This window comes from Alligator mississippiensis, chromosome 1, assembly GCF_030867095.1.
Source record: "Alligator mississippiensis isolate rAllMis1 chromosome 1, rAllMis1, whole genome shotgun sequence".
In the NCBI taxonomy this organism is placed as follows: Eukaryota; Metazoa; Chordata; order Crocodylia; family Alligatoridae; genus Alligator; species Alligator mississippiensis.
This window is the reverse complement of record NC_081824.1, coordinates 329,275,548-329,300,447: the sequence shown is the minus strand read 5'-3', so window position 1 is coordinate 329,300,447 and position 24,900 is coordinate 329,275,548. Positions and strand designations below refer to the sequence as shown.

At 44.4% G+C, this 24,900-nt stretch overlaps 1 protein-coding gene across 1 annotated transcript in view; it reads right to left on the bottom strand.

Moving 5' to 3' along the window:
* Positions 1 to 24,900, bottom strand: part of ANOS1 (anosmin 1) — a 217,530-nt gene that overhangs the window by 90,063 nt on the left and 102,567 nt on the right. Inside the window, exons 3-5 of the mRNA XM_019494980.2 lie at positions 17,707 to 17,769; positions 9,612 to 9,834; positions 5,259 to 5,443 (exon numbers count right to left, since the gene is read on the bottom strand). Of these exons, the coding sequence (XP_019350525.2) occupies positions 5,259 to 5,443; positions 9,612 to 9,834; positions 17,707 to 17,769 (471 nt within the window). The remainder of the gene's footprint in view (positions 1 to 5,258; positions 5,444 to 9,611; positions 9,835 to 17,706; positions 17,770 to 24,900) is intronic.

Below are 24,900 nucleotides of genomic sequence, written 5' to 3'. Positions count from 1 at the left end.
GGGGCTGCAGCAGTGGAGCTGGCAGACCCTGGCCCCTGGAGCTGGCAGACCCTGGCTGCAGGGAAGGGATGAAGGGAGGAATTAACCCTTCTCACTGCCCCCTTCCAGCAGGATGGGGTCTGAGGAGGGGCAGGCTGAAGTGCTCTGGGTGAGGATACAGGGGGGTCGTTGGGAAAGGGACTTAATGGTGGGGGTCTACTACAGACCTCCCAACCAAGGGGAAGAGCTGGACCACAAATTCTCGGGTCAGCTTGTGGAGGCACTTAAGGCAAGGGATGTAACTGTCATGGGTGATCTAAATTACCTGGATATCTGCTGGGAGGAGCAGTCAGCTAGGTCTGACAGCTCATGAAGGTTCCTTGCCAAAATACAGGACCTCCACTTAACCCAGGAGGTGCACAGTCCCACCAGGGGGAATGCCCTGCTGGACCTGGTCCTGGCCACAGGCGACGACCTGGTGAGGGGACTCCAGGTCCTCAACCACCTGGGAGATAACGATCATCACTTGCTGGAACTCACCATCCAGCGCAAGGTGTCAAAGGCCTGCAGCAAGGCAGTAGCCCTTGACTTCAAGAGGGCCAACTTCAGTGAGTAGAGATTAGTGGGAGAGGCACTGGGGTCCTGGAGAGTAGGGGAACTGGGTGCCCAAGATGAGTGGTCGTTCCTTAAGGAGACGATACTCGGAGCCCAAGGGGTGACAATCCCAATGAGAAGCAAAGGGGGAAAGAGTGCCCAAAAGCCCCCCTGGCTCACCAAGGGCATTTGGGAATGCCTGATTGCCAAAAAGGAGGCGTACAACCAGTGGAAGGGAGGGGCTATCACCAAAGAGGAGTATACCTGGTGGTTGCACCAGAGGAGAAAGCAGACATCTTTAACAATTACTTTGCCTCCATTTTCTTGTGCAGGGACTGGGACTCTCCTACCGAGATTCAGGACAGACTCAGGAGAAACTCTGCCAGGCCTAGGGTCAGGGAGGACTAAGTTAAGGAATTTCTGGAGGGGCTGGACATGTTCAACTCAGCAGGTCCAGATGCTCTCCACCCCAGGGTGTTGAAGGAATTGGCAGGGGTCATCGCGGGGTCTGTGGCATGGTTTTACAAGCACTCATGGTGCTCTGGCCAAGTGCCGGACAACTGGAAGAAGGCCAATGTGGTCCCCATCTTTAAAAAAGAGAAGAGGGAGGACCTGGGCAACTGTAGAGAGAGAGAGTCCAGAAGAGAGCCATGTGCACGATCAGAGGCCAGGAAAATAGACTGTACAATGACAGGCTGAGAGCTATGGGGCTGTTTAGCCTGAAAAACCGCAGGCTCAGGGGTGATCTGATGGCCACCTATAAGTTTATCAGAGGTGACCACCAATATCTGGGGGAACGTTTGTTCACCAGAGCACCCCAAGGGATGACGAGGTTGAACGGTTATAAACTACTGCAAGACCATTTCAGGCTGGGCATAAGGAAGAATTTCTTTACTGTCTCAGCCCCCAAAGTCTGGAATAGCCTGCCATTGGAGGTGGTTCAAGCACCTACATTGAACACCTTCAAGAGAAATTGGGATGCTTATCTTGCTGGGATCCTATGATCGAGATGACTTCCTGCCCCTCGGGCAGGGGGCTGGACTCTATCTTATGAGGTCCCTTTCAGCCCTAATGTCTATGAAATCTATGAAATAGGCCCGTTAGTCTTACTTCAATCCTGGGGAAGCTCTTTGAGAAGATTATTAAAGAGCACACCTGTGATGGGCCAGCAGCAGGGTTGATGCTCAAGAGCAAGCAGCATGGTTTCATTAGGGGCAGGTCCTGTCAGACCAACCCGATTACATTCTACGATCAGGTCACAAAATCATTGGATGCAGGTGTTGCGGTGGATGTAGTTTTTCTGGACTTCAGGAAGGTGTTTGACACTGTCTCCCACCCCATTGTCATTAAAAAGCTAGGCGACTGTGGCATTGATGACTACCCAGTCAGATGGGTTGCAAATTGGCTGAGGGGTTGTGCTCAGAGAGTGGTGGTGGACGGATCATATTCGACCTGGAGGGTCGTGGGCAGTGGAGAGTGGGCAGTGGAGTCCCCCAGGGCTGTTCAATTTCTTTATTAGGGACTTGGACAACGGGGTAAAAAGCACCCTGTTTAAATTCACAGACGACACCAAGATTTGGGGTGAGGTGGGCACGCTAGAAGGGAAGGACAGATTACAGCAGGACCTGGACAGGTTACAGGGGTGGGCAAATGAAAATAGGATGGGATTCAATACTGACAAGTGCAGAGTGCTGCATTTGGGCAGTAGGAACCAGAAGCATAACTATAGGCTGGGGAACTCCCTTATCGAAAGCACAGTGGCAGAAAGAGATCTTGGAGTCATTACTGACTCCAAGATGAACATGGGCTGACAATGCGAGGACACGGTCAGTAGAGCTAACCGTACCTTGTCGTGCATCCACAGATGCATCACAAGCAGGGCCAAGGAGGTGATCCTCCCCCTCTATGCAACACTGGTCAGGCCGCAGTTGGAATACTGTATCCAGTTCTGGGACTGAAGTTGTTAGAGGGTAGGTTAAGACTAGACATTAGAAGGCACTACTTCACAGTCAGGGCGGCTAGGATCTGGAACCAACTTCCAAGGGAAGTGGTGCTGGCTGCTACCTTGGGGGTCTTTAAGTGGAGGCTTGATGTTTACTTAGCTAGGGTCATTTGAGCCCAGTTTTCTCTCCTACCCAGGGCAGGGGGTCAGACTAGAAGATCTACAAGGTCCCTTCCAACCCTACATCTATGAATCTATGAATCTTAATGGGGCCATCCTAGGTTGGTAATCCCACAGGGTTGGGAGGGGGACTCTGTTCCATGCTGGGGGGGGGGGGGGGAAACTGTTTTCCCCCTCCTCCTTCTCCCAGAAGGGCAGCAGGGGTGCAGAGCTCAGCTGGGCAGGGTGTTTGTGTGTGGGGTGCAAGGGAGGTGGGGAGTGTAGGGCCAGCACTGTGCAGACTCCACTCCCTCCCCCCATGTAGCACTAGCCAGAGCTGCACCTGCTACGGGCAGGAATACCTTGACCTCCCCGCCTGCTGCTGCCAGGCGACGGGGGCTGCACGCCATGGGGGGAGAATGTGTCCCTGCACCCCCCCACCCTCCCCCACACCCCAAACACCCACACCCTGTGCAGCTGAGCTCCACACTCCCAGAAGAGTTCCTCCCAGCATGGAACAGAGCCTTCCCTGCCCTGGGGGGGTGGGGAGAAGTGGAAGGAAGAGTCTCCCTCTGAGGCTGGGCAGCATCCCATAGAGCCCCACCCCCTCTCCCTGCAATGATAAGGGAGAAGCAGGGGGAAGAGTCTCCCTCTGGGGCCTCATAGAGCCCCCCTCTCCACCCCACTGCAGAGGGAGAGGAGGAGGGAGAAGAGGCCCCCAAGACCTTACAGGGCCCCTCTCTCAGCCCCACGGTGGTGGGGGAGAGGAAGGAGGGGGAAGAGTTCCACTCTGGGGCTGGGCAGCCCTGTGTGCCCAGACTGCTCCCAGCTGTCACGGAGCTGCAGGGGAGGGCCTGCCGGGGCCTGGTCACACCCCCACTCCTCAGCTCAGCTTCCCTGTTGGAAGGGAAGGGCTGCTCTAGCAACTCCAGGCTTCTGGCTTGAGCCATTGCAGGCGTGTGCCAAACGTCTATCCACTTGCAAACCAGTTCACTCTCTGCAGGTTAGACTAACCTGCAAAGACTGAATCAGTTCAGGCTCAGGCTTTTTGAATGCCTGTCCCTAGACTTAGTGAAATGCTCACAAAGGTATTGCTTTGTTCTTAAAGCATGAGAAGAACCCTTAGGCAAGGTGGATTTTATTCTTGGTGACTTATAAGAGTTGAAATAAATATTCTAATAGAGCAGCCAAATGTAAGGCCAAATGAAGACTACATGGGCTATGTTCATTCTTGAGCAGAGAATAGTAGTTAGCCCTGTGAGTCTGAAATCAGGCACAAGACAGGGTAGATTTACACTTTGCAGACTAACTAAATCAGAGATTTCAGCACTTAACTTTACAAGCTCAATGTTCTTTTACCATGCTTTGAATGTCAGTAACATGAATAGAGTACGAACTGATCATTACAGAACAAAATCCCTGATCTAATTTTTGGACACTTCTATTTTCCCTACTTCAAAGACATTTCACAGCTCTTTTTTAAATTGAGATTTTGTTTTCTTTTTCAGTAGGGATGAGGATGAAGCACTTAAAATAAACTTCTGGCATTCTGCCATCCAGGTGCACTGTCAGCTTATTAAGAGCCAGAAACTGGGAAGGAACCAAGTGAAAATCTATGCTTACTTAGCTGCTACTCATTTGTACATGAATCTTGTATTTACAGTCTGGGTTGCTACCAGTGATAAAAGGCAGTGTCTCAGGCCTTACTGAATTGGCAAATGTCAAAGAAATTACAACGTGGAGTAAGCAGACCAACAAATCAATGTGATTTTACATTTTCCCACTTTTAAATTCCCTTTTTATTAAAGACAACTGGCTACTGTACAAATTAATTTTCTATTATTCCAATAAGAGTTAAACTGCTTTTGATATGTATGAGTCCATGAGTCCTACTTTCTTCAAAGAAGCTGGGTCTGTCATACACATTTAATGGCATTAAGCTTACATTTTCAAAAGTAACTCATCATTTTGGATGCTCTAGTTTCTTGCTGCCAAACTTAATGTAACTTATATGGACCTATTTTCTAAAACGTAGTGACCATCCACCTTCTGAAAATTAGGCCCCTATTTTCTGCCAAAGATGGTCATGTAAATAGTGAGCCATCAAAAAAAAGGAGCTTTTTTTTTTTTTTTTTAAATGACAGGCCTAGATGTATTCAGGGGAGAAATATTTACATATTTACTGATATATTCATATAAAGAGCTTTGTCTCCTTTTCTTGGTATAAAATGTTAAGAATATAGCTTTTGGTGCACTTCATCTTCTAAGAAAATGCCATGTTTGAGACAAAGTAAATTACTTTTTCATGGAGAACTCCTGACCAAAAACAATTTTCTAGTGCACAGAGTACTAGAATGAAATTTAGGAAACTTGGATTCCATGCCCAGTATTTCCACTGGCCTGCTGGATGAAGTTGGCTAAGTCATTTACTTTTCTTTGTCTCAGTTTCCCCACCTTTAATATGACACTGGCTTCCCGTGTGAAGTGTTTTGAGATATGATGAAAAGTGCTATTTAATAGTCAGGCATCAATGGTAGGATTATCATCATCATCATTATAACTTTTTATCATGCAAAGAACTAACCTGTGCCACAGTTAGCCAGCTAGTAGCATCATCCTCACTCGGATGAATTCCTTGATTCCATCTCCTTTGTACCACATAAATTACAGGCTCAATTGAAATATTGAATTTTGAAGACCATTTAACCTCCAGGTCCACAGACTGAAGTTCAGTAAATTTCAATTCTTTCCTGGGTTTTAGTGGAACACCTGTAATGCAAACGTACAGATAAAATATTAAATAATTTACAAAACAGGATGTATACGTAAGAGCAAATAGATGAAGAGTTGTGGAAAGAGTAACAGACAAATAGCTGGACAGTTTTAAGGGTCTAGTGAGCAAAAGGGATGGAATTTTGAGGAGTTCTCAGTTCTCAATTTTAATTATAACACTTACTTTAAACTTCAGGGTCAGAGTTCAGTTAGTGCTATATACATTTTAAAATCTCTAACTACTTCATTACTTTTTTTAACAACTCCAGATATTGAAGGCCTTGCAAATTCTGAGCTTATCCCAATCTCACTATGAGTAATTTTAAAATATAATTTGAGAATACATCATATAAAAACTTTAAAAACACCACACGCTGTCACTCTAGGTTTACCTGATTATATATTCCATTAAGCTTTCATAAATCGCCCAAAGGTCTAAGACAAGTGATCCCATTGGTTTGTCAGAAGACACAGACATGCATGATCTAAATGTGAGATTTCAGTCTGGCATTACAGTACTGATATTGCCTTTTAAAACTTTCCAGTGACCACTCACCACATGCTGATACTGTGGTATGATTTCTCTGCTGTGTTTTGATCACGGCCTACCGCTGTTCCAAAGCGTTTACAGCAGACATGGGGAGGAATAACCTGTTATAAAACTTTAGATACCCATTGGTATCCTTATATTAGACTGGAAAATAAAGTGGTTAGTTACATTCCTATACATGGTGTTTTGGAACTTGTGTCAGCACTTAGAGCTTTCTCATTTGAGGTCACTGTATGACATGTAAATCTTTCTGTCAAATTTCTTTTACTCAATTTCACTTTTTTTTCACTTTATTTGGCCTCTAAATGGATCCACCCACATAGACTAATATAATAAATTATATTTAAAATAATCTATCCTACTTGGTCCAGCACACATGCTTGTAGAAGACAGGAACAAACAGTTTTAAAATTAAACCATGAATGATTTTGCATTAGAGTTGTATCACATAAGAAGAAAAATATAGCCAAATACTAGTCCCAGTGAAGTCAATTAGAGTGTTGTCCCTGACATGCATCTGGGATTTGGTTCAAAAAGTATAAACCAGGCTTCTGGTGTTTCTTCTCCATATCAACTAATATTGATGAATAATGACAGCATCTACAACTTCTGAACAAATCTAAAACTGCTTGTCTAGAAACATAAATTATGAGAACTTTGTCAGATCCACTTGACTCCATTCCAAGGTTTTGAACAGGGAGTATCTGAAGTTTATTTGTTTTAGCTCCTATACTTCCTTAGATCAACAAACTGCTTTTGAAGAGATTTAAAAACAGACCTCTCCCTATAGCACTCCAATTACATAATCAGCAATAGTAAACAAAAACAAATACTGTAGGTAGTGAAGAAACCTAAATCATGCTGAGTAAATCTTGACATCGGAAACACAGGTTCAAATTCTGGATATTATTCAACAGCAAGCTGTCTTAATCCAACATAATAAGCATCACAAATTATGTCAGCTCAAATTTCTATGTTTTAAAATCCCTCTTTAATAATGATGTACAATAATGCCACAATTTGCATGTTAAGAAACTTTCCATCTGCTTTGCATTAGGGTCAGTTGGATTCACTTGATTGGAAGTAACTCAGCCTCTCTGGTGGATGTAATTGTGTGCAGATGGATCTCAGCAACACAAACAACTAGAGCATAGCACAAGTGCATTGCAGAATACTTCTGTGGAAACAGCCTCATCAATTTCATGTCCAGATGTTTATATCCAATCATTTCTCATTGTGCTTTGTATTATGTAAATAGTCAACTCTTTTATCATTCTTGAACAAATTAGTCTTCTCCAATGGACAATGTTTAATGGAAGAATTGAAAACTGGTATTGTTTTATATGTGTAATACCAGAGCCCAGGAAGTATATATATTACACAAGGTGCCTTTCAAATGACATGCACGTCTCTGTGCCATGAAAAGTAAATACACAAAGATGCATCATAAGAAAGAATAGTGCTCTTCAAATATAAAAGAAGCATAATACTTGGGTGGAACTGTTTGAAATATTTGTGTAGATCAATATATGAAATAATTTCATACAATAAAATAAGATTGCAACAGTCCTTTTTTCAGATTTGATTGTCAAACAATTTGGCCCAATATTTGTAAACTCTCAGAGTGGCATTAGATAAAAAGTTAACAAAAAGCACAGAGAAAAATACATAGATTCATCCTGTTCGATCATGATAAAGAGCTCAATTCTGCAAATAGTGACAATGGGTATAGTATAACTGTCATTGCTTTCCATGGAATATGGCTAAGGTGCAAGTATAATTATGTTTGTACTTGTTTGCTTTCAATATAGCTAAAGGGTATAGTCATAAAAAAGGTATTGTCCACAACAGTAATCTCCAAAACCTAATCAGCTATGAAACTATGGTAGTTTATATGGATTCTTTTCACTTTAATCTGAGTTCCTTTTCTAGCTATTAGTGCTGTCACGATGGTGAGTACTAAACTTGTTCACTGAATCTTAGTCATGCTTGCGGAGTTTGTTCCTGCTTAGTGACAGGGAGGTTATTTGCCCCTTGAGGAAATGAAAAGCAAGCCTGAACAGCTCCTATTTGTCCTTTGTTTCAAAAGACAGGTTTAAGAGATTAATTAGCTGAGAGATTCATCAGCAGAGAAAGCAGCAGTACATTGGTTCTGCCTCCTGTATAACACACAGATGCTTTAACAAATCCTGGTAATAGGTGATAAGATGGTTAAGTAGAACATTTTACTTTGCCAGTAAAATTAAACAGAAAAAAATGGAAGGTTTCTTCTTATGCCATCATATTGTATATCATATATTGCATATGGTTTCTTCCCTTCATGCATGCTTCTCCCTCACTATGTTTGTTGTTATATAGTTCCAGATTTGAGGCAAATGCTACTGGTCAGCCAAAGGCTGTATCTACATATTGTCCCCTGTGTTCTCTTTTGCCTCAAGTACCTTCAGAAGTATTGGGAAATAATTTCTAAAGATAAAGCAAAATCCTGTCTGCACTCAAACCTATGCAGCTCCATTGGTTTTGCGATTGGAAAGAACTGGAGTTGTTAAGGCGTAATCATAAGGATTTTGCCCTATACTGAGAGCTTAGCTAACAATACTCTCTACAGTGCTTACACAAGTATGACTTTTATTATCACTAAAATAAAGAGAACTGGTTTTTCACATAGGTAATAATCAAATCTGTGAGAAAATGTCTGTCTTAAATAGAAGGAAGGATTTCTATGGCTGATATTTTTCATTAGACCAACTGCATAACTGGGATAAAACCTAGACAAGCTTATGCATTCTTCTTTAGGTCTTTCTTGCCGTTCATATTTCCTGGGCCATCATGGCTACAACATCTTTTTACTTAGCCATTTTTCAGGACTAGAAGCACACTTTCAAACATGTCTACCCACAAAAGTTATTTAGATACTGACAAATTAAAATCTAAAATCATTTTTGGTACCATTCATTCCTTACATCATAGAACCTTCCTGACACATGGTGAGAAAAATGTTTCTTCCTAGAATTTCAGGACCGCAAACAAATCAATTAAATATTGTTAATGGATTCTGTTTTCTTAGATTCTTTGAGTATTTAAGATGAGTTTTGTTAGAAAGTTTTCATTATTTCTTTATAATTCAAATTTATATTACTCATTTGCTCCACTGTTGATTATTTCATACTTTGTACTTGGTAGTGCTACCCATTTGATTCTTACTAAAAGAGATTATCTGGGATTAAAGTGACTTGAGCTATTTATCATTAGATAGTCTCACTGTTGAAATTGTTCCTCTCATCTGTGTCAAATTAAGTGAAACTTCACATACCTGGGCCAATTTGTTCTGCTTAAGATGATTCATAAAGGCTCCATTTCTATGGTTCACTAACACCCTAATATGGACTCAATAAGGGAACACAAGTTGTGGCTTAAGTTTCTCGATACACTTTTTTCTTTGCTTTGTTATTCTTAGCCTTCATTTATAATTATACTCTCTCCCAACTCACTCTCCCTCTCTCTCTCTTTCACACACTCACACTGCTTTATAAACTTGAATGTCTTCTTTTTCAAGCAACGTTATTACTTGCTAAAATGCTTTGTCCCCTTAGAAGTGCCTAGGAATATGTCTACCTTTATAAAGATTTTTTGGTATTTGGCATGTATGTCCACATCCATTGGAGCAGCATTTCTTCACCCCAGAACATTCATTGTCAGCCTCACAGCTTTCAACACAGGCAGCAGCAAAACCACTAGCCTTCTCAGGTGCTGGACAGTCTCCTTGCTTCACAGACAGAATGTACTTGAGGAATTCACAGCTAGTTAAGCATTCATAGTTCTTCTTGGGGAAAAGAGGCTAAAGGGAAAACAAAAGAATTGTACAACATTTTCAATGGGAAAAAATAACGCTGTAAGATTTCCAAGATCTCTGAAAAGAAAATTTAAAATATAAACTATTGCAAGACAACCCTTGAGGATTGAGATATCCAAGCAGCTTCTAAACAAAGCCTGAAAAATACAGAATGGTGAATTCCCTCAAGCAAGACTATCAGCTTTTATGGAATTAAGTTATTTGTATCTGCCAGCTTTTTCTTGTTTTCTCTCAGATTGGCCAGATAGCTACGAAGTTGCTCAACAGCAGATTAAAAACACTCACAAAACAAGGGAAAGAATTGTCTGGATACTTCTTTTTGCCCCATTCTATTTTGCTCTATTGTGTTTTTTTTTCCTTTGTATACCAAAACTCTTTACCCATAATCTGTTTAATGTCACTCCAAACAAGCAATGCGCTCCTTCAGTTTATTGCTAGAATCCCACTATTATGAAGGAACTTCATAATACTCCTATGCTAAAAAACAAAATTTTAAGTGTATATAGTGTGCAGACATTACACTTAGCTCAATCTAAGTGAAGAACTGGACATATGTTTGGAGAGTTTAGATCAGGCAAAAAAAAATGGCTAGCCCAATCTAACTTAGTTCACCAGATGAGGTCACTAAGTAGGTCGAGCTAACCTGTGCCCAAACTAACTGAACATGTGTACACATTTGGAACACAGCCCTGAGGAAGGGAAAGCCCAACCACTTGCCCCAGCTCAGGGCTGAGCTTTTCCTAACACCCTCCTCTGCCTTTACCAGGCAACTTTTAGCCCTCTGACCCCTGCATCCCAGGATGGACAACCTATCCCTGCTCTATAGACCTGCCAGGTCCACCTGTGGACCCCATTCCCACCCTGACTTACTTAGATCACATTCCCAGCATGGCTCCCGGCCCTGGCAAATGTGCACAAGCAGGATCCAGCCTACAATCACACAGCCTAGAGTAAGCTATGTGATCGTAGATTAGATCCTGGGAATATTTGCATGTGTCCTATATGGACTTCTTAGTAATCCAAATTATGCTTCAGTTCCACAAAAAGCTGTACACTGTTTGAGAGCACACACCTTTGTGGCTTTAATGATATTATGGAGATCCTTATGAAATTTCTCACCAAGGGGAAGCAAAAGGCATTTATGACCTTGGTGGACAGTGCTTACTTCTTTGAAGTAGCCTCTCTCCTGAAGAAGAGAACCATTTTCAGTCTTCAAAAGAGACTTTCTTCACTGTAGAAAAGTCGAAGGTTTGGTGCAAGAAGGGTGACTGCCAACTGTGACTGGTGGAGAACTGGATATGTAACATATATGAATTAGGCTTTCTATAGCCTTTTCTACCAACATAGGTACCAGATAACTCTTTGTGCTCTGACTACAGCATCTGACTACAGTCTTAAAATAGATTGCCTCCCACTCTCTTTCTCACCTCTACTGAGAACTGTTGGGAATTTTCTGTTTGGCATATGGGCTCTGACTTCGGCTTTTGCCAGTGGGTGTTTGCAGACACTAAACAAAAAAACAAAAGTGGCACTTTATTTTAAACTCAGTGCATCCCTGCACTGAGCTCCGCTCCTGCCCAAAAGAGGCGGCACATTTTTTGTTAACCGTGTAAGCGTCTGCAAAAATTGGGTACTTAAGTGAGACTTTTTGGTGCTTTTATCTAATAGCTGATTGAATTAGCTATTAGATAAAAGCTCCAAAAAGCCCCAATGAAGCACCTGATCTTTAGAGATGTTGAAGAACCAGGTTGAAGTAGCAGGTGTTTCTTCTAGTAAAACACATTGTTTTTAATATCTGCAAGCATGGCTCATGGGTGCTGAGTGACTGCTAATTTTTTTTGGTGGATGCTTGAACCCCAGAGCACCCACAGAGTATGGCACCTGGTCTGGATTCCTTATTCTGAACTTCTCCTAACCCTGCTTCCTACCCTCCCTTACCTCTACCCATTCCTGTTCTTTTCTTTTTTCCCTTGTGCTTTTAGTAGGCCCCAAAGGCCCTGTTCATCTAGACCCAGGCTTGCAATAGACTCTATGGCTAAGTGCAAACATTCAAAGCTCCTGGCAGAAGCATTCTAACTTGTCATGCTTTACTCAAAGCGCAATTAGTTACGGCGGGAGTCAACCCAACAGACACTCGCTGTTTGATGAGAGAGGGAGGGCTCACAGCCTGCTCTCACAGGCTGCTGGGAGTGTTCCCACATGCCTCCCAGGAGGCTGCCAGAGGACTCCCTCTCCCCAGTGCCACCTCACACCAGCTGGTGACTGTCAGCAGCATCTGGGAGGAAAGAGGGGGAGAATAGAGCCCCCCACCACAAGTTTCCCTCCCTACAGCTTGCTGGTCAGGGTCTGATGCGGGGGCAGGCTGGGTCTATGATGGTGGGGATTCCTACCCGAAACCCTTGTGACACCTGCAGTCAGCAGCTGCAGTGTGGTGTGGCCTTGCTTAGTGGGGCTGCTGCCGGGGATGGGCTCCAGGGTCTGTCTGTGGAGCAACCCTGGCCAGGCAGTGGCCCTGATTCCCTTCCCTTGCAACAACCTGGTCAGGCTGTAGTGCACTGCTGCCTGGCTGGGGTTGCTGCAGAAGAAAAAACCCCAGAGTTCTTCTCCCACAACCCTCCCCCCACCCAGGGTGGCTGCAGGGACAGAAACCCCACTTCCTCACCCCATCCCTCCTCCATGCTGTGCTAGGGACTGGGATCAAAGGCTGTCACTGATTCGGGTCAATAATCGCTGAGGGGGCAAGGCCAGCCTGGCACTCAAGCAAAAAATGGGAACTCTGCTTGAGGCTAGAGCAGACCTGAGCAACACTGCTTGAAATAGCATTGATCACGCTCTAAGTTAACTCTTGATAGTTTCTGGCACAAACACTCTAACAGAAAGCGCTTTAGGTTAGTACACCTCCATCCAGGGTTAACTTAGAGCAGGATCTGCCATTTCCAAAGTGCTTTAAAGCTGCTTACAGACATAACCCTGAACCCGCCCCCAAAAAATGGAACTTTAAACTCAGTGCACCCCCTTGCCAAGCCCAGCGCATGCCCAGAAGAGGCAGTGCATTAGTTTGACCCAACTCACCCAACCTATGTATAGAATGGGCTCTTCAGTGGAGCCTTTTTGGAGCTTTTGTCTAATAGCTGATTGAATCAACTTTAGATAAAAACACAAAAAGCCCCACTGAATCATGAAATCTATACAGATGCTGAGGAGCCAGGTCAAACTAATGTGCTGCTTCTTCCTATAAAGTGCATTTTTTTTCCATGTCTGTCAGGAGCCAATGTGCCATAAATATCTGTTCTGTTACAGCTGTAAAGCATTTTCTGTGTGTTTAAAGAACATTAAGTGTAATGTCTATACCCACCCAGTGCTCCCTCTTTGGTTCCTTCTACTAATAAAAAAGGCAATCATATCAAACAGTTAGAAGTCTCCCTCCATAAAACTCACTCTCCCTCACTTTTCCCTGAGCTGAGAGGCTAACTGAGGCCTGATCTACTCAGGTTCTGCAAGCAAAGCTGTGAGTGCATTTACACTCACAGCTTCCCTCTGCTGGCAGAATTCCTTCCTTCTGCCTGCTCTGTAACACCAGCTCTGTTAAGCAATGTGAGGTGTATGCTGTCACAGGGAAACCACCAGAAAGTATGTGCTAGCTGGCACAGACGCTTTAACAGCTGATGCCCCTCAGCATGCATGGCATACTCTGTTGGTGCAGCTGCTATTGTAAAGCTATGAGAAACCTGAAGGCCTGCTGCCGGCTGCAAGAAGGTTTGCAATGCAGACTAGCTTGTCAGATGGTTTTTACTCCCTTAAGATGACAGGAATGGGTCATTGCTGGGGTGTTAGGTCAAAAAAAGGTAACATGTTAAACATGTTCTGCTATGTCACTGCAGTCCAGAGTTATGAAAGTGTCACTATTTTCCTCCTGCCTCTTTCCCATAACTTTCCCATGGAAGGATCCCCACAGAACTGCCAGACTGCAGTCAGAACTATTGACATCATTGTGATACCTAACTATAAACTACCATTCCCTAGATCTACCATGCTAGTGGCATGGGCTCCCTTGCACAAACCTGATGGAAATCTGAACCACTGTCATGGAAGAATAGCATCTACAGAACTCTTCACTGTCTTGATCTGGGATCACCTAGTAAATGTTTTAAGAAGGTCTTAACTTAAAGACACCTAAACTATCAGTGTTATTGATCATGTAAATCCTAAAATGATCATGTCATGAAAACACAACTTCTACAACTTTCTCGCAAACCCTTATTCATATAAAGACCTCTTCCTCACCATCTAGTCTCAGTAACATCAGCGGGCAAAGATGAACCAGACTGTTATTTGTAAAGTAGTACTTTTTAAAACTTTAAAGCTCACTGTAGCTTTCAAATATTATGCTGAATCAAGAGCAATGGATAATACTCAACTGTAGGGAGAACTGCATAGGTTAATTCAATCAAAATGGCACCTTATGTAGTTTACTTGTGGGTATGTAGCCAATTTCAAATGCTAAAAACCCACAAATTTGCAGCTAGTTAATTAAAAACCTTTATAGCCCCCTGAGGTATTATATGTCCTCAAGGCTTCTCTTCCTTACCCTATTTCACAGCTCATTTTTTTTCAGTTAGCTGCTAAATGTGCTGCTCTTCATTACTGGCCTTTGATGTTCTAAATTTAGTTTCAATCACAAAAATCACTAATCAGAAAGGAATGTTTGAATTTTTTAGATACAATAGAGTAGTATTTTATAAACATTTCCTTTTTAAACCAACCTCCACCCCATATACAGACATTCAGAGATATAAAGCCACAGTAAAAATGATGCGGTGATGTGCAAGGATAGTATAAGCTAGACCACTTGATCTACTTTAGGGTTTGTCTACATAAGAAGCTGTACTGAATTTATTAATGTAGGTTAAGTAAGCCTTGTTCATATAGGCGTTATACTTAGTGGCTGGCTTTAATCATGCAAAAATGTGGATTTTGGGTTACTTTTGTAACCCAAAACTTGGGGATTATTTTTAGCAGAGAAAACTAGAATCCCTGTTTTCAACCAATTTTTTATCACAGAAAAATATGGATTTTGGATTACTAAAAAAAAAAATTCCCCAATTTTCAGGTTATCAGCGATAATCAGGATCTTAGGTTATAGCAATATAGTTATATAAATATAGTTATACCCAGCATAACATTTTAATACACTTTTATTTTAGCATAATAGTGGCTTTTTTTCCATTTTAGCTTAAATTCCTTCCACATACTATAATTTACATTTATTTATTTATTTGATTTCTATCATCCAGATACACACACAATAACAGTCATAAAAACAGATAAAGATAAAAAACTAATGAAACAATTTACCAAAGAATACCTAGAGCTTAACCATAGGCGGAGGGAAAAAAAAATTATCTGGGGGGGCTGAACACGCACGTAAGTTTGTGGGGGAAGGGAAGTGGGGAGGGAGTGGGGATGGGGCAGGGGCAGGCCATGCACAGCCAGTACGGAGCGTAGGATGGTGCTGTGAGTGGCTTGTCGGGGGGGGGGGGGGGAGAGGGGGCACCCAGCAGGGGAGGATGTGGCATCTCCTGCTGCTGCATGCCCCTTGATTTGTGCATGGGGCAGGACAAGCTGCAGCTGCGAGCTGGGGCCAGGGCTAGCCAAGCTGTTCCGGGGGGGGGGGGGGGTGGCATGCTGCATTCAGGACTGATGGTGGCGGCAACACTGTGAGGAGGGATTGGGGGGACTATAGCAAATTTTGGGGTGGCTGCAACTCCCCCCTATAGCCCTCCTCCCAGAGCTGTTGCTGCTCACCCTGAGCACAGCCTGACTCAGCCCCACCCTACCAGGAAGAGCCCAGCACAGCCCCAGTCCACAGCTGCAGCCCACCCCACCCCGCATGCAGATCCAGGGGCACACACCCCACCCCCTGTGCCTTCCCAGGGTGCATGTAGCAAGCAGGAGCTGCGTCCCCAGGACAAGCCACTTGCAAGTCAGTCCCACACCCTGCCCCAGCTGTGCAATGCCTGCCCCAGCCCCACTCCTTCTCTCACTGCTGCGTGTGTGTCCCCCCCCCCCCCGCTATGGCCACCGGAAGCCCATGACTGGGTTGCCTTGCAGCTATAGCACTGCCCCACATTTCGGATGGATAAGCTCCATTACACCCCCCAACCCCACCTTCACTGCCTATGAGCTTAACCCCACCAGCCAAAAGCCTGGCCATATAAAAATATTTTACACCAGTTTCAAAAGATGGACAGGCTTGGGCTCTGGTCAGCCCCCAGATAGCTCCAAAATTAAGGAGCAACAACAAGTTAGTATTAAGGCTAAACAAACAGGTAGTATTTGCAGAGGGTTGTTCTCTGCTGACCATAGCAATTGTGATGGAGGATAAGGGAGGAGACAGTCCTTATGTACATAGAACCTAGGCCATTGTTACACAAATAAATCTTTAAAAAATCTTTTTTAAATAATGCGTCCATAAGAGTGTTCAACCAATAAACTCAGATAAATTCATAACTTACGTTATTCTTAAAACAAATTATTTCCTATATAGACTTACCTAAAGCCAGAAGTTATCTAAAGGGGAGTTTTAGCTAAACTACTACAAATTTCCCCATCTCCCTTAAATTGGTTTTAAAACAGTTTATGTCTGTAAGAAAGTAATTTAAACTGAATCACTGTAAACCACTTCTTGAAACAAATTAAGGCACATCTACCCCACCTCAAAGCTCCCCTACAAAGCTATGTAGTACAGGAAGCCATGCCTCTTCCCACAAGCTACTGCCTGAAAGAGATGTGCAGCACTGGACTTGTGCTAATATACCCATTCTCTTTTGAAGAGCTTACTGGTACACACCTAGAACTGTGCTGAAGTGGCTACCTGCATCCAGTTCTGGACATAACATACTCAGTGTGCGCCTCATTCTTACAGTCCCCTGCATCCTCTTCTGGTGGTGTAGACATGTCCCAGGTTAATCTTCATGGGATTCCCACTAATTTGTTAAATCAGAGATTGTTTACACTTGGAATTCTTCCAGGGAAGCTATTCAGAAAAAGATGCTCCAGAGTAACTGTCCCTATTGTCATATATGGATATTCTTATTCCAGAATAAGAATGTCTATAAATGGAATTGTTCCAGAATAACTATTATGGATTAAATTCAGTTTACCTTATTCCAGAACACCGTTTAGGGCCAGGTACAGACATTACACTTTTACTGGTATAAGTGATCAGAAATCAGTCTATACCCAAAACAGAAGTTCAGTACACAAAACCTGTCTATATCTGTAACAGAACAGAAGTTCAGCGCACACGGACTGGTTTAAAAATGGTGAAACCTAGTATAAGATTTCCTCCCCACCCTCCCCCAAAGGGTGAATATGTTCTGTTTGCTACCGATCTAAACTACACCGCTTACAGAAAACCACATAACTTAGATCAATTTTCCATCGGGCTTTTTGAATATCTGTACCTAGCCTACGTAGACAGGCCTTTAGGCTATATTAGGATTTTAGGATGTATAGATACCATGTGTTTAAAGATTCTTTTTAGACATGGCCTGAAAGACTAGAGGGAACTGTATTAGAAAAAGTAACTAACAGAATGGCTTTGACAGAACTTTTTACATACTAAAAATTACTTTGGTGTTTGCAAGAGCAGGGAATAAAGTTTCAACTTTCAAATTGTAAAATTAATGGTTAAATTACACAGATTTCTTGTTTTATTGTCACCCACACAAAATAAAGGAGAATATGGCATAAAGCTTCTACTAGCTGATGCCTTAAAGTTCAAACCTTCATGGCAGTACAAGTGTGAGAGAAAGCCAGAATAAAGTGAGAAAGAATGCCTCAGGGCTAACATACCTCACAGAAACTTTGGCAGTGGTTTTTCTTCAAATCCCAAGATTCTTTGCAAGGCTCCAGGCACTAGGAAGAATCATAAAAAAAAAAGCATCAGAAAGAAAAGTAACATTCATAAATTTTTCTAGCCCATTATTATTGGTTTGTTTGGCGCATAGGAAACTGGACTACAGCAACAATGCTAAAAAATAATAGGTTTCTAAAAAAAACACTTCTCCTGAGGACAACATTGTGTCATAATTGCTGAGCAAGGTCATTTTGAATGGTTATTAGATTACAGGAAATGTTTTCAATATTTCTCACTGGGCTAGGCAGTGTCTTGCTTATGTCTATAATATTGCATTGACCATTTGGTTGGATCTGAGTATTAATAAACATTACCATCACAACACTGGATTATTCCATAGATCTTAGAGACAATGGTTATTGATAAAAGCACTTTTGCAAGTTACAGAAAACCATGCATTGTTCCCCTCTGTTAAGTCTAAACATGAGGTTGTTACATGATTTCTTCCAGCCTAGGAGGAAAGGGATGCATATTTTCTAAGGCTACAAAGAAGGAGTAACAGAAGAACTTTATCAATCATGCTTGTGTTTTCTTCTATGATGGACAATAGCATTGGTCTGTAGCAGCAGTCAATGAGGTCTATCCCTCTCTGTTTCAATACCAAATCACTGCTTCCTCGCCTTTAAACTCTACAGTGTAGAGGTGAGGAAGGGGCATAGAAGAGCATTTCTACTGAAGAAGAAACAAAAAGAACTTAGCAACATGGTTTAGGAGACAAGCTCCTACCAGTCCCTTTGAGAGTGGGGTCTCACTCTAAGAGGAGAACTGCTGATGGGGTCAGTGAGCTGTGCTGCCTCGCTGCTGAGGGATGAGTCTCTAGGGCCCACAACCCCAATGCAGACAGTCCTGGCAAGCTGCCTAACACTCAAGAACCAGCATTTTGAATACTGTATCTACACAGTCATTAAACTCAGAACAAGAAAATTACACAAACAAAGCCAAACTGTATATATTTTTTGAGGCAAGAAATTCTTCTTTTAGTCTGACAAATGCAGAATTGAGGCACAGAGATTAAGGTTGCATGAAAAGTCCATGAAAAAGATGAGAATTTAATGTAGCTCTCTTCCATTTCAGTCCAGAGCTTAACCACAAAGCCATCCTTGAGGTCTTCTCCTTTATTTGTATGAGGGCTAAACTCTCACCACCTGAATGGCAATGTTGAGGGATGTATCTCAAGAAGGAGAATATTGCATATATATTTTCCCCCTATTAGATACTCCTGTGGGTTTTTCCATAAATAGGGTAGTGTATTCCAAACTAACACAGGTTTGGTCAATTTCTAGCAGCACATTCTACGTTTCATTCCTATTAATATTACATTTACTTTTCTGAAATGCATTTCATTTATTATATTTAAGAATCCACACTTTACATACTCCTTGCAACAAATGTGGATTAAAGCAAGTCTGTTGATGAATGCACGTAAATAAACAGTCTGTTTTTGCAGTGCTCTGCAAAGCAGCTCTGGAGTCTCAAGGGATGTCAATTTCTCTCCCCACCATCCATCTTACTTGAGCACATTCCATTGGATGAGACCAAACACTAAACTGAATATTTGTCTCTAAATATAGGAAGTCTGCATATGGAAGTCTTGCAAAGATCAAGTACTAGATCAATAATGTCTAACAAGATATTATAAGATGCTACATATTCAGAATTTAAATAACAAAAACCTGCAGCCAGTTGCAGACAACATTTGCTTTTCATCCAAGTCCTTAGGGAATACTTGAAAAAAATTGTGTGCATCTTGAAACTAAAAATCTGGATAACACATTTTCAGAATTGTGCTGAAACACAGAAAGAACCCAATCCAAAGCTCTCTGAAGTCAATAGGAGTGTTTCCATTGAGCTCCTGGACTTCTGAATAGTCCTTATGCTAGAGAAGTGAGTATACAATTTTATTTCCTTTTTTGCCTACAAAAGAATTCCAAATACATACCTGAAACACTCAGGACAAAAGTATTCCTACACAGAATATCCCTGTTTTCTAGGTTATTGTAAATGCCTGCCTGTAAAGGACACTGAAAGTCTTCTCCCCAAGACAAGTCAGAATGTATATTACAAAACAGTAGATTTCGATTTTGTTTTCCATTATAGAAAGGCCTGCAGGTGTTTCCTCCGCTGCCCAGAAACTGGGAGATGACAGATCTCCAACGAATAGCAAGGTCTTGTAGGAAATGATTCTGAAGATTAATTCAGTAGATGGCACTGTTCCCTTTGAGCCACTGCTATAACAGATACCAAGTGTGGTGTTAGGAGGAACTGTACTCCTGGGAGAGGGTAGATCCTGGACGAGATATCAAATTGAGGTAATTGCAACTTGTTGTGGTCATAAAGACCGAAAGGAACTCTTCATAAAATGAGGGTCTTAACCCAGCTGGCTTTGCATAATTCACTCTTAGATAACCACATTATACCTGTTAACATAACCTTCCAGTTAATTTAGCTATAGAATGCCAGTTGCCATATTTCACCACAGAAAATCATCCTCTGAGTAGTAACTGAACTAATACCAGTATCTGATGGCCTTCAAAATGTAGTACATAAATAAAATTAAAAATTCTATTAATATAAATCATGTTAGTAATCACTCTATGTATAGTCAAAAACAACAACTTAAGCAGGATGCATCTCTAAGCAAGAAGAATTATTGCTGCTTTACTTGATTTTGCTTTCCTATTCTCTTTACTGTATTTTTAAATTTATTGCAGCAGTTTTTTCTTTGTCCTGAAAGGATCTTCTCTGGTGTGGATTTTTTGAAATGTAAATAAATAAATATGAAAAGTATGAGATTAACATGTGGCCTTGAATACTTACAATATTTAAGGAATGGATTTTCAAAGGTAGTCAGCCTCAGCTTATCTGTGAGAGTTGTACCTTTGACCTCAGAGGCAGGAGAGCAAAGCCAACACAATAATTTGGAAAAATCTGACTGTTTATAGACACTATACTTTTACTGGAATCAGTGATCACAGACTAGTCTCATAACAGAAGTTCAGCACACAAAACCTGTCTGTACTTGTAACAGAACAGAAGTTTGGCACACACAGACAGGTTTAAAAATGGCAGAACCCAGTCCAAGATTTGCTCCCTGCCACCAAAAGGCATATGTGTGTTCTGTTCACTACTCATCTAAACTATGCCCCTTACAGAAAACTGAACCTTAGAACGATTCCACCTAGGGTTTTTTGAATGTCTGTACCTAGCCTTAGTACATGTGTGTGTGTGTGTGTGTGCCATTTTATGCCATATTTTTGTTTCATGAAGCTGCTTAATGTCTCAGAGGGGTAACTGTGTACAATGTAGACAACAAGAAGAATGTTATCCAAGAGCTGTAGCTTAAATATAACTCTCCTTCCTGATGTCAGTTGCCTTACAAATGTGTGCTCCTTAGGGAAGCTGGAAACATACGCCACATCCAGATAAGTACAGTCATGTAGTACAGTCATATAGACACATCTACGGCACCACATACTGCACATTCAGGTGTTCTCCGTGCTGCATGGGAATAGCACGGGGCAGGGGATGGAAGGTTGACACCTGGATATCCAGTAGGGCTGTGTGAAACATCACTGTTTCGTTTCCACATCTGTTTCGCCATTTCAAAGGGAAAGTGTTTCGTTTTGTTGTTTCTTTTCATTTCGAAGCACTGTTCCATTTAATTTCATCGAAGCTGTTCTGCTGCTTCAACGCGTTTCGATGTTTCGCCCATCGGCTATAATGGGGAATCATGAAAATACCTATTTTTCATTTCTTGCCTGATTCAGATGAAAATTCCAGGGGTGGTAGCCCCTTCTGAGGGCACGAAGCCTGGCAAATTTAAAAAAGACAGGTGCAAGTGTTTCTGGGAAACTGCACCTCAAACTGCTAAAAACAAAACTTGTGTCACTTGCCAGCAGCGGCAGCCTCCTGTCATCCCGCATGCAGATCTGGGGCCTGCACCCCCAGGAGGGCTGTGGGGCTATGCCGGACTCCTCCCAGGGTTGTGGGCCCCTCGATCTGTGCTCAGGATGACAGGAGGCTGCCGCTGATGTCTGGGACTGGTGCTGGGGGCAGCCCACATCCAGCGCCAGGAAGACTGCAGCTGCCGCTGGCCCTAGACAGCAGCAGGAACCACCTGTCATCTCAAGCACAGATCCAGGGGCCCGCACCCCTGGGAGGAGTCTGGCATCACTGGAAGGGCAGGTTGAGCTCCATGGGACTGACAGAGTTGCTCAGAGCGCAGCCCTGGCTCTCCCTGCCTCCTGTCGTTGGGTTGCACTCTGAGCAGCTCCACCAGCCCCATGGAGCTCAGCCCAGCAGTGAGAGGCGGCAGTAGAGCCAGTGGCAGAGCTGCTTGGAGCACAGCCCTGGCGAGCAGAGCCCAGCAGTGGGAGGCTCCAGAGCCCCATGGAGCTGAGCCTGGCAGCAGGAGGTGGGGGAGATCCACTGGGCAGGGCTGCACTCAGAGCCAGGGCTGTGCTCCGAGCAGCTCCACCACTGGCTCTCCCTCTGCCTCCCACCGCTGGGCTGAGCTCCATGGGGCTGGTGGAGCCACTCGGAGTGCAGCCCTGGCTCCAAGTGAAGATCTGGTGAGCACAGCCCAGTGGCTGGAGGCTCCGCAGCCCCACGGAGCTGAGCCTGGCAGCAGGAGGTAGCAGAGAGCCACTTGCCAGAACTGCACTCAAAGCCAGGCCTGCACTCTGAGTGGCTCCACCACTGGTTCTCCCACCACCTCCTGTCACCGAGCTGAGGTCTGTGGGCCTGGAGGAGCTGCTTGGATCACAGCTCTGGCTCTGAGCACAGCCCTGGCCAGTGGCTCTCCCCTGCCTCCTGCCACAAGGCTCAGCTCCGTGGGGCAACGGAGCCTCCAGCCATCGGGCTGTGCTCACCAAGGCTGTGGTCCAAGTGGCTCCACCAGCCCCATGGAGCTCAGCCTGGCAGTGGGAGAGCCAGTGATGGAGCCACTCAGAGTGCAGCCCTGGACAGTGGCTCTCTCCTGCCTCCTGCTGCCAGGCTCAGTTCTGTGGGGATGGCAGAGCCACTTGGAGTGCAGCCCAGTGGTGGGAAGTGGAGGAGAGCCGGGGCTATGCTTTGAGCATCTCTGCCAGCCCCACAGAGCTGAGCCTGGTGGCGGGAGGCAACAGGAAAGCCAGTGGCAGAAATGCTTGGAGTGCAGCCCTGGCCAGTGGCTCTACCCCACCTCCCACCACCAGGCTCAGCTCTGTTGGGCTACATAGCCTCCCACCGCCAGGCTATGCTTGCCACAGTTGTGTTTGGAGCCAGGGCTGAGCTCCAAGCAGCTCCACTAGCCCCATGGACTCAGCCCAGTGGCGGGAGGTGGTGGGAAAGCCAGTGGTGGTAGCTGCTCCTAGCATAGCCCTGGTGATCACAGCCTGGTGGCAGGAGGCTCTGCAACCCCACAGAGCTGAACCTGGCAGCAGGAGGCAGGGAAGAGCCACTGGCCAGGGCTGTGCTCAGAGCCAGGGCTGCACTTGGAGTGGCTCCACCACTGATTCTCCCACCGCCTCCTGCCTCCAGGCTGAGCTTCATGGGGCTGGCAAAGCCACTTGGACAGCAGCCCTGGTTCTCCCCCAGCTCCCGCCACTGGGCTGCTTTGAAGCTCAAAACATTTCAAAACTTTCAAAACATTTTGAGTGCCCTCATTTTGTTTTGAAGCTGTTTCAAAGCCTTTTGTTTCATTTTGATTTCCCTGTTTTGAGTTCAACACGTGTCTAAACCACTTCGAAATGAAACACTCATTGAAATTTCACACAGCCCTAATATATGGGGGGTCAAAAAAACCTGTGCAAAAAAAAGCAGAGCGGCACCTGTGAGGGCAGCATGTGCCACTTAGAACTGGAGCCATGCTACAGCTGCTGGCCAGGCTCCGAGTGACAGCATCACCACGGAGTGGTAGCATCATCTGCTGCAGCCACAGGAGGCTCCCAAGACCCAAGGTAAAGCTTCTGGGGCCAGCCCAGCGCTGGCCCCAGCTTCCCTTACCCACACCCAGTGTAATCTGCTGTGCACCAGTGGGTGCATGGCACAGGCATTCCCTGGGGACAAGTAGTGGTGGCACAAGGCATCCCACTTCTAGTTGTCCATGGGGAACCAAATGTCCACACTCATCTGGATGCTGCCATAGGATTTAAATATACTGTAATTTTTTTTAAAGTAGATTTTGCTGTCTTAAGCTATTTAAGTGCAGGTTCTGATGATCAGTTACTGAAAAAAGATCATTTGAGATCATAGAACTCATATCAATCATAGAACTCTTTGCCAGAGGGCCCAGAATTACTGTATTTCACTATGTATGGGTCAACACAGGGTTATAGGTCAATGCCCAGTTTTCTGGCGCAGAAAATTAGGATTTCCATAGACACTGTGTATAAGTTAGGACCAGGATCAGTTCTTGGCTGGTGTGGCCCCATCCCCTGCAAGCTGTGCTCTCTGGACTATGCCAACCAAGCGCTGAGCCCAGCTCCATCTGCAGCAAGCGCAGCTGCTGAGCACTGAACCCAGCCCCATTCCCTGCAAGCACTACTGGGCTCAGCAGCGCCATTTGCATTAGATGGGGCCAGGCTTAGCACTCAACTGGTGCTGCCCCATCCCCTGTGAGCCTGCCGCTTCTCACAGGGGAGGGGGCCACACTAGCTGAGCATGGAGCCTGGCCCCATCTCTGTCCCCTGAGAGTGGCACTGGACTCAGTGCTCAGCTCGTGATGTGCCATTCGCAGGGGACAGGGACAGGCTCGGTGCTTGGTTGGTGTAACCCCATCCTCTAAGAGTGGCACCGGGTTTGGCACTCAGCTGCTCATGCACCACTCTCAGGGGATGGGAACAGGGACAGGCTTGGTACTTGGCTGCTGTGAGTCCATCCCCTGCAAGTGGCTCTGGTGCAGCCCAGGCAGCACCACTCACAGGGGATGGGACCACGCCAGCTGAGGGCCAAGCCCAGCTGACCCCAGACCCATTCCCATCCCTTGCAAATGGTGCTGAGCTTGGCACTCAGCTGGCACAGCCTCATCCCCCGCAAGCAGTGCTGCCTGGGCCACACCAGCCAAGTACCGAGCCTGGCACTGCTCGCAGGGAATGGTGATACAGTGTATAAGTCCACGGTGAATTTTAAGAGTTAAAGATTGGGCTGCA